Here is a 10,898-nt window from a genome sequence, read left to right on the forward strand (position 1 = left end):
AATTTTTAAAATATACTGAAATTTGCAAATACACATGTTATTCATATGAAACTAAGCACAATGCATGTCATTTAAACATTATAGAACCTTAACATACACCATTTGAATGCCACCTAGGAAATAATAACCGATTTCAATACTATAATTGTCAATATGCATATCAATATGTGAACACAAATATTAAAATATAAGTTTAGTAGTGAAAATTATCATAAAAAAATGCGGAAATCTAAATATGTCCAAAGGCTAGAGGGCTGCCATAAAGTTTCATCATCACATTCAAGTTCAACATAAAAAACAAAATATAGAAAAATGAAGCAGACCGCTGCTCCTATTCTGCCTTTGCCACCATTGAAGCAAAAAAAATCACCTCCTCTTTTTTCAAAATGAAAACCCCAACAACCTGCAACACACTCCAACTTCAGGCAAAACCAAACAAATGTCAAAACAACCACAATGTGGTTGTTTTTGACCTTTTAGGCCATTTGGAGGGGTGGGGCCCACTAGACGACCAAGTAGGGACAAACAAAATAAAGTTTTTTGTTTTAATTTTTTTAAGCTTCACAAAAAAATGGGGACAGCTAGCCATCCCCAGTACGGTCGGTCCCCTTTTTTATCCTAGAAGTTCCCAAGTATAGGGGATGTCTCTTGCATTTTTGGCCTAACTGGGGACGGCGGTGGGACATCCCATACTCGTCCCCCCATCTCGGAGACGTCCCCGTATCAAAAACCTTGGCTTTTTGGGTGGGGACGTATCCTTGGGGTACGTAGCTCCTACCTTGGTTGCTTTCCACTCACTTTAAGAGTAGGAACTCTGGTGTGTAGTTGTTTATCTTGACACCTTGGAGGAATAGTAGATAATGCAATGATGTCCCTATTCTATAATCTTATTATATTAGCTATCCTCCTCAAGTATCATCTTAATACAAAGCCCAACTCTTCTTCTAGGAGAGGTGTGCATTAATCCTTGTCAAGGTGGCCTTCCATTTAAGTTTGGAAGTATGCATTCTCTAATGCACGTTTCTTCTTGAATTATATACCTTGTTCATGTCAAATCATTGCAAACCTAAACTGGCTCATAGGGCTTTGGTGCTTGAGTTGTTTCTTGGCATATTTTGCCACCATATTTGCAGGGGAATCACATTGCAAAACACTCGCTATTGAACTTTTTGTTAAGGGATGGATTGCCACATTTTATCCCCTCGCTTTCCCCCCATTTCATTATTCTATTCCAAATCCTCATTTTCAATCAAACAACTCTTTGACACTACAAGGAAAAAAACAACACAAATTCTAAAAACAAAAATCCCTTTTTGAATTTTTAGCACATTGGAAGCTATATCCAAAAACAACAATTGTGTTTTTGGACTTTTCAAGACATTGTGAGTGCATAGGAAAAAGCAAACTTTTTTCAAAGCAATTTTGTACGATGCAAGTGCAAAAACTTGAAAGAGAACCCATAAAACAAGAAGTTTTTTCTAATGTAAAAAGAATTTTCATTTTACTCAATTGCAAGGGAACAAAAACAAACAAAATAAGCTAAAAAAATTGATGATGCAATTACAATTTGTTACTTATTTCATTTATTATTTAAGAAAACCATATTTTTTGTTAACATTTTAAATTACACAAATATTGCACAAGAAAACATGAACATGCTTGGTTAATGGTGAACTGCTAATCAGACTTAGGTAGGGTTGCCCCTCATTTAACCTTTGAGTTAATTGTTTTTTAAATGTTTTATTGTTGCTTGAAATGTTTTCAGTCTAGTGGGGACGACTTGACATCCTTGGGATGGTTGAGGTGTACTACGTACGCTAGGCCATCCCAATGGTGTTCCGAACTGGGGTATGGGACAATGTTTTTTTTCTGTCCATCGCTGCACTCCCAAAATGTCCCCATTTCTGAGGACAAATTAAACAAACCTAGGGCTGTGTCTCCAAGAGATGTTGAAATTTCTCACCTGTGGTATTCTCACTTATGCCACCTCTTCCTCCCAACACATGCACACAACTTGTCTTATGAGATATGAATGCCATATAAGAAACATCTATGATGTTGGTTGTTGGAGGAACCATCTTTAGATTAATGAAATTGTCTTAAAAGTATAGCAAAAGGTTATTTGTAAATAATTGAAATGAATATTTACTAAGAACGAATTGTTTTTATAGTGTACAAACGAGATGTTTCTAAAAAGAAACATAGAAATAATAGAAATAATCTATTATACAAGATATTTACAATATCTAGGAGTGACCATTAAAATATAAACAATCTAACTTAGGATATATTATCTTAATAACCTCCCTTAATGGTCAACCTATCAATGACACTAAGTTGCCCCTTGAATTTGACAAACTTCTCTAGAAGTAGGGACTTGGTGAGAATATTTAATATTACATGTCTGGTTAGCTGCAGGAACAAACCGCAAATCCACAGATCCATCTTCAACTAGTGAACAGATAAAAAGACAATGGATGTCAATACGTTTAGTATACTCATGGAAGATTGGATTTTTGGCAAGTTTGAGGACCCCTTGATTGTCACAAATGATGGGTGAAGGGCTTGCCTGAGACGTATGGATGTCAGAAAGCATCCCTACGAAGCCAAACTATCTCATAACCTGCTTTGTTTGCTCCCCGATCTTCAGCTTTTGTTGAGGAAAGAGATACAACCTGATGCTTCTTACTGGTCCAAGTCATAGCAGTTGTGCCCAAACTGAAGACATACTTGGAAGTGGACTTTTTGTCATCAATAGAGCCTACTCAATCCAATTATGTGTAAACGATAAGTCGGGCATCTTTGGTTTGCCCATAGAGAATAACAAAATCAGGAGTGCCCTTGAAATAGGGTAGAGTGCAACCCAACGATTTGAAGTGGGAGCTGTCATGAAGTGAGATATGTAACTCACTCTAAAGCTAAGCATGTCTAGTGGCAGTGAGATATATCAAATTGCCCACTAGTTATCTGAATGCGAATTCCCATCTACTATGAGATTAGAGGGAGATTTGACTATTTGTTCAGGGAGTGCCAGTCCCTCTCTACTTTTTTCAGATACATGGATCAAAGGTGTCTTGCGCTTCACCTCTGGGAGGCTTCCCAGCTTCATGGCCACATTGTGCAACTCCTTTTTCCCAAGTACCAGGGTTTAGATCAGCTTATCACAGCTTTTTACTCGCCCTTGCCTCCTGCTAGGGGTAAGAAGTGACCTCCCAACACTCCTACCACCTGCCAGTCCAGGTCCATGAGACATTGCAGTGGATTCACTCGGCAACACCACTCCTTTAGTAGTATTTAGAGACAGATTAGGGCTCCTGGTCGCCCTTGACCGTACCCTTCGGCTTTGGACTTCTTTCCACCTAGGAAGGACTCCTAGTCCTTGCCTCTATGGTCTTCTCTCTTCTGCTTTCTTTTGTGCTTTTGGTTTCCTCTTTCCTGTTTGGTGCTCCTCTTGTTCAGTCCCTTAGACCCTTTTGGTGGTCTCTTGTTGGACATTAATAAACTTATCCTATCTTATCTAATCTTATCTCAATAGGAGATCCATATTTGGGATGTTGCTTCCTAGCCTAACATGCTCCACAAACTCCAAGATTTTGGATCTGAATCTTTGACAATCCAATGACAAGATCTTTCCAAATAAGCTGAGAAAGATAGTGCACATTAAAGTGTCCATACCACTATTTCTTGAGAGTACTAATGGAGGAGTGATGGGCTGCCATAGCAAGCTCCCGAGAATGCCTAGAGTCAAGAAGTCTGATAAGACCATAATCTTTACACCAATGACAACTGTGGACTAGGTTTCTCGATCACTAATGTGTTGATGTGAACTGAAGGTCATGTCAAGCTGAGGGGAATGTCTCAGAATTTGATTGATGAAGAGAAGGTTGATATCTATTCTCAAACATATTACACATCAACAAAAGTTAGTTTCCTTCCTTTAGAGTGAATCTGGATATTGCCTCTTCCAGCAACAGTGTGCTCTTGTACAAAAATATCTGAATCTGAGAATGGTTGGAAATTTGTAAACCAATCTCAACAATGAGTGATGTGATGGGAGACACCTGAATTAATGTGCCAGGCAGAAGATTTTACATGATATGTAGGTCTTTTAGCCATGAAGGTTCACTCGACTCGGTTTGCTCGCAGTATGCATTTGAGGTTGTGAACTATACTGCTTGGCTTTAGCGGCTAACTGTTTCCAACACTCCAACTTTATACGGCCAAACTTATGGCAGTAGTTGCATCGAACAGTTTCTTCTTTGGGTCTTTTGATGACTGAGCAGAAGGATTCTGCTGAGTAGACTGTGAGAATTGATAGTTGCTTGTGGATTTAGCTAAGAAGGCTTGTTTTTGAAGATGAGCTGGTACTACTACCAAATTGTTGTTTTCAACGATCTTGTTGGAGAAGCATATTATACAGAGATAAGAAAATGACACATCAGAATGAGTGGAAGCAATGTTGGGAGTTTCAACAAAGTGCTTACAGGAAGATGGGAGACTCTTTAGGGTGATCAACACCATGTCTTCTTCTTCCATGTTGTGTCCAATGGCTTCTGAGTTTCTAACTGATCACAAATATCCTTGATTTTATTGAGATGATCTTGCAGGGATATCTGATCATTAATCATGATGGAGAAAAGCATGTCCTTCGGAAAGAATGCACAATTCTTGTTCAAGATTTCATGCAAACCTTTTAGATGACTCCAAATTTTGCAGCTATTTTACCGGAAGGAACGTGCAGGAGCTGATCATTGGTGATTGAAAGTTTGATGAGCGTAACAATTTCTCGATTTCTTTCATAAAATTTATTTTGATATGTGCCTTCATCAACAGGACAAGTAGTCATGTCCAAAAACAATTTTGTCAAGACAGTTGTATTCAAAGATTTTCATCATGTCTTGCTTCCATATGTTGTAATTATGGCTGTTGAACTTGACTGCCTTCTAATAGAATGCTGGTGAAAGATTGCATTTGTATGTTTTTCGAGGCATTAATATTGAGAAACACCAAAAAAATCCATAGGTAACCCTGTTGAGGTCCCAAAAATCCCTATGGGGAATCTGTAATCAGACACAGAATCTGTTGGCACAAAATTCAAGGCACGAAAAATGAGACACCCAGAAGAATATATGGCTACAAGATGAGATTATGAAAATTCACCGATAATCTGTAATAAAAAAAGATACCGTAGCCGCAGAAGAAAATGACCAACAGAGTGATTGAAAAAACGTGGATGAAGGCATGAATAATAGAGATGGGTCTGCAATTAGAGAAATGGAGCCCGAAAATTGTTTCTGAAGGCTAGAAAAAGAAAACACGTTTGTAGAAAATGTGTGCAGATTAAGATTCCAGAGCTCATAATGCAGCCAGAAAATACCCAAAATCATCGCGTGATATCAAAAGCGGGGGGAGCTCGCATGCAAGGAAGATCCGTCGTTGCCAAAAAAATGCTGTAAAAATGCACGAGAGTTTTGAGACATGAAATAAACGACCATAGGAATAATCGTGAGGGCCACAAAACTGAAGATATAGATCGTACAAGCAGACTAGAAATCGCTAACAGGAAAGACGACCTTCCAGCTTCAAATACAACTTTAAAAGATGGGTTATATTTCGAAAATCTGCATAAAGACGGAGCTACAAAATCTGCAAGTAAACCGGAATCGCAAAGGAAGGATCTTTACGATTTGCAGATTTCAGTTAAAAACTCTAGACTTCCTAGAAAGGATTTAAAAAATCTGAAAAAATAACAATTTCGGAAAAAAATAATTTTTTTTTGGAAAAATTAACTTGGCTCTGATACCATATTACAGAGGTAATCGGTAAACAATAGAAATGAATCTTTCTAAGAATGAAATGTTCCTATAGAGCTTACAACCAAGGTGTTTCTAAAATGAAACAAAGAAATAATAGAAAGAACCTATTGTACAAGATATTTACAATATCTAGGAGTGATCATTAAAATAGAAATAATCTAACTTGGGAGATATTTAATAGAAAGATCTAATGGAAACTCAACTCAATGGCATATGCCTAGCTTTCTTAGCTTCCATTAGATTCCAACAACGCAATCCATCTTCATGATTAGTCAAACTCTATACAAAATTCTTAGCAGAACCTCAATATGTCATCTATCTAGCTTTTTCAACTCATAAGATTACAACCATGCACTATGGAGTGCTACGATCAAACTATCATTCCTCTTGCACCTTAAGATCCATTGGCAGATAATGCTACCCGTGGCCAGTAGTTACTGAAACAATAAGGAAAGTTCTATGTATTTAATTATTAAGGGACAATGCTAAGCATTGAACTGTTTTTCTAGCGGACAACTATACAGAATTCCATGCCATATCAAGTCTGAGCATAAGTTCTGAGTGATTGATAATTTGATATAACTGATTATGGTCTTGAACACGAGTTGTCCTACAAGGATTCTGTAGCATTTTAGCTATAGAGTAGGGTATCATACGGTTCTTTAAAATGGTTATCACAATCTCTGCCAGAATACAATCATCTTTAGGTGTTCATACTATTCGAATCCTAAGTTTGATGCATAGATGCATATATAAAACTTGTCATGAAGAATGTGTAATTTCACAAGAAAACAGCATACTTCGAGATCTCTATTTAGGACAGCCAAGGATATGACAAGTTAATTGATCATTGCACGTGAAGTCTCTAACATAAAGCTTACCTGTTGCGACCTTGGAACAATACTGGTGTAATAATATGGCTTTTGCCTAGACTGCTCAGACAAGGCCACATAACAACTTCCTCTGCTATTTGGAACCGTAGAAGGATAACTGATTATTCTAAGGCAAGTACAATGAACTCCCCCAATATCATAAATGCAGTTCTGATTACTTAGTAGTGCATCAAGTAATGTTGGTATTTCATATATGGCTATTTACTAGTAACTTAGAAGACTTGTCAATCAGTTCAATATTACTTTACATAGAAATCAGTTTTCTTGGTGGTAAATTGAAGAACTAGTCTTGATTTTAATGGAGAATAAGTGAGTTATTTCTGAAAACACATTATGATACGCAATTATGGAGGATTCTGTTCTCTGGTGAGGACTGTGTTCTCCCAGACCTAGAGTTCATTGCTGTTGTGGTATGGAAAAGTTAGGAGGGTTTTCCATACTTCAGTGTATCTGATATAATGAACTGAGGCTATTGGACCTATCTGTTAGATGACTAGATAAAGGTTTGCTTCCACAAAGATTATCACTCTAAGAAAGTCCCATATGACGACTGATAGCATTTGAAACAGTTAATGATATTGAGGCTTTATGGTGGATTCCAGTTGCTGTTGTGACAGTCCCCAGAAATTGAAGAGACGAGCACTGTCTGCATGTTCCTTGTTACAAAGGCTAAGCTTCACACCGAGAATCAGAGTCTAGAGATATAATTTGAGTTCTACAAAGGCCCTTTTCAGTTCTGATGTGCTTGATGAAAGTGTTTTTGCTGTAACCATGCAGTGCTTTAATGTTATTTTAAATGGACTCTTGCATCAACATCTTCTTGCAAGCTCAAGGAAGAAATCAATGTTGGATCTGCATCAATATTAGGTGTCAAATCTGTCAATGACCAGAGAAAGAACTCAGTCTAGAACACGGGTTGTGGTAGAATTTGTATGACAGCTTGGGCCATGCCAAGGATTATTTTGATGTTGGAAATCAGAGCATATATTGACAGTGCGCATAGTTCCATAAACAATTATGTACAGATGTAGAATTAGAGAGTATCTAGATTGGAAATTGCTAGTCTGTAAAGATGGAAGTCATCTTTGTTCAGTCATGTTCATAATTTGTTGAACAATCCTGCAAGTTTGTAACACTTTGTGGATTTTGAATTTGCTTTTGAATTTTTTTACATTTTAATTGACAAGTTCATTTTTGGGAGTATACGACAGAATTTTAGAGAGCAACCAAGTAGAGCTCTGAATAGAAGACTCCTAGTTGTGTATTTATGTAATTGGTCAGGCAGATACTTACTTGTCCATGTAGAATATTCAATTTTTAGAATAGAGTCTTACCAGATTGTGTGGGGAATTTGGGATCAATTCTATTAGGACTTTGTTTGGAGAAGGTAGAAGCTATGAGACTTTTGATACAAAAAGTATTGGTGTCAAGTTGTTATTTGTCCGAATGAAACAAGAAGGCAATTTACACTAGTAACCCCATCGACATATACAATGTCATGGCACCCAAGATGTAATGCACAAAAAAGTATCTCGGATGTTGCAACAATAGATTGAAGGATTTTTTGCTTGGGAAGATAATAATTTAACTACCTAGGGACATTTTCAATGTGTCCATTTGTTGTCATTTGAAGAATACATGAAGATTAGTGTAACTGAAGACCCTTTGTTTCCTAGACTGATCCTGAAAATATAGAATATAAAAATTCAAGCTTGAAAATAATGTATATGCAAAAGTGGGCATATATTTAAGCTTGAATATAATGTATATGCAAAAGTGGGCATATTTATGGTCTAAAGGTTGACATGATATGATTGAATGTTTGGTTTTCCTATTTAGTTTTGCACTTTTTGCTTTAGGACTACAATGAGAAGCAAAATTATAGTTTGTTGGGATAAAAATGATTATTCATTTACTAATTTGGTGGGAGAGTTGGATTGTAAATAGAAATAGTTTTATAGCTAAATCCTTCATTTTGATGGGCAATAGCATAATAAAATGGAATAGTATAGTTTTCCCAATTGGAAATGTACTTTGATAGCTAGTTGTCATCGACATCGTTAAAGTATAACATATCAAAAATATTCATTTGGTGCTCAATAAACCAAATATGTTTTACCAGCTTCTATTGGAGCAATACAGAGAGGCCCTAACCTTTGCATTGACATAGTTGCAAAGGTTAAAATGTACATCTAAATGTCATGGCCATTAAAGCTTTGGAAATGGTATCGCAAAGACCTTTAGACTTTTTGTTAATAGTTTATGATTTTTGTTTCATGTATTTTTTATTTTATTTATTTGTATTCTTTTTATAGAGTGTTGTAGGAAACTCCAAATGCAAAACTTTATCTAGACGGTTGTCTATATTTAATTTTTGGGCATGAATATTTTTTTACACTAAGTTATTTGATTTCTTTATTATGTATAAATAATTGTATTCTTTATATTAGGAGTTATGTGAAAATTGTTAATTAGATAAAATACTTTATATATAATATTATTGTTGACCCCTAGATTTCTTTCCCCAAAAATCATTTCCATATAACAAACAATCATGAGTTAATTGTGTCAATGTAGATAAACTGTGATGATTAATGGGGGAAAAATCAAATTGTGATGAGTATGGTTTGCTTGAATTTCAATTGGGAAGTTTGGTCAAGGGCAAATTGTTTGTTTTTAAGCTTAACTTGATTCTTGTTGTATATGTTACTCTGCAGGTTGATGTCATTAATGAACTTGGTGGCACAAGTTTGATTGATGCTTGGAAATTTTGGATGGATGAATACATAATGGGTGTTGGTAGGGTTCCCTTAGGAAATGAAGCATCAAACACCACATGGAGGAAGAAGAAATTGCCTGTCAAGGTTGATCTTCGACTCAAACATGACCGTTTTGCCGATTTCACATTGCCTATGCAACAAGCAATAGAGAAATTGATCAAGGAAAATGAAATATTGGCTTTTATTAAGGGTTCAAGAACAAGGCCCTTATGTTTGCCTACTAGTAGAGCCTTGGCTATATTTTATGAGCAAATGTTGGATTATGAAACGATAGATGTGCTAGATGAAGTGCACAACCTAGGTTTGGGAAGAGCTTTAAAAATTTACACAGGTTATCCTTTATTTCCCCAAATCTTTGTGCATGGAAGGTTTATTGGAGGTGTTAATGATTTAGAGGAGATGGCAGAGAAAGGGGACTTATATCAACTTTTTAAGATGCAAAAAATGCCTCATTAAATGAATAAAGTGAACAAATCAAGGAAAATTGTGTTATTCTATAACTTGATGACTTTTAGATGCACATTTTTGTTAAGATTTTTTCTAGGGCGAAAATAGAGCATTTGAAGTAAAATAATAACATGGATAACATATTTGTGTGGTAGCTTAGACCCCTTAGACCATAAAATTCCATGGATAAATGTTAACTTCTAACTTTGATTTATATTAAGAATTTTTTCCGTAGCTTTGTGCACCTTCTCTTGTCCTTTCAGCTTAATCATAAATATCAATAATAACTACTTTTTTGATTGATTAAAGGGAGCAAGATTTCATTGATGGGCTCCTAACACATTTAGGTTGGAACCTAGTTTGTCATAACAACTCACATTTGTGCAAATCAATGATGTTGAACTTATGCTTGAGCTAAGTAGTTTTACATCATTCTCTTGGTCTTTATATTGTAACTACAATACCTTTCATGCTTCAAACAAAGAGTTGATTTTTTTTGTTTTTGCAACTTCTCAATTTTTTTTTAGAGTAGAAAGAAAAGAGTTGAAATCAAATATTCTAGGCCAAGTGTTGTGCTGCCTCATCAAAGAAGATAATAATATTTTAAAGTAGAGGTCCTTAAAAGAGCCATAAGGATCCCATATTGAGTCTAGAATAATAATTGAAGGCATTCAATATCTAAAAAATGTGTAGGTACTCACTATTTTGACACAATCAAAACCATTAGTTTTACCAAGATGACAATTTAAGAAATGTAGGGGCATTTTTTGAAATTGCAACTACAATTCTTACTGTCACTACGATATGAAGATTAGTAATTGGAAATGAATAATCATGCCTTTGTGTTCTTGTACATGAAATGATTTTGACAATATTCAAGAGAGCATGGATAGGACATTGATGAGGTTTGGTTGGTTTGTAATGACCTGCCTAGAGATCCTTGGAACAAGGATGAATTACAA

At 35.9% G+C, this 10,898-nt stretch overlaps 1 protein-coding gene across 1 annotated transcript in view; it reads left to right on the forward strand.

Annotated features, from left to right (window-relative positions):
• LOC149550456 (bifunctional monothiol glutaredoxin-S16, chloroplastic-like) overlaps nt 1-9,989 on the forward strand; it is a 45,396-nt gene extending 35,407 nt beyond the window's left edge. The window contains exon 2 of the mRNA XM_089793484.1: nt 9,427-9,989. Coding sequence (XP_089649610.1) covers nt 9,427-9,945 — 519 coding nt within the window. The 3' untranslated portion in view covers nt 9,946-9,989. The remainder of the gene's footprint in view (nt 1-9,426) is intronic.
• The last annotated feature ends 909 nt before the right edge of the window (nt 9,990-10,898 follow it).

Source organism: Cupressus sempervirens, chromosome 7 (assembly GCF_028749045.1).
Source record: "Cupressus sempervirens isolate cs-2001-9-10 chromosome 7, ASM2874904v1, whole genome shotgun sequence".
Classification (NCBI taxonomy): Eukaryota; Viridiplantae; Streptophyta; class Pinopsida; order Cupressales; family Cupressaceae; genus Cupressus; species Cupressus sempervirens.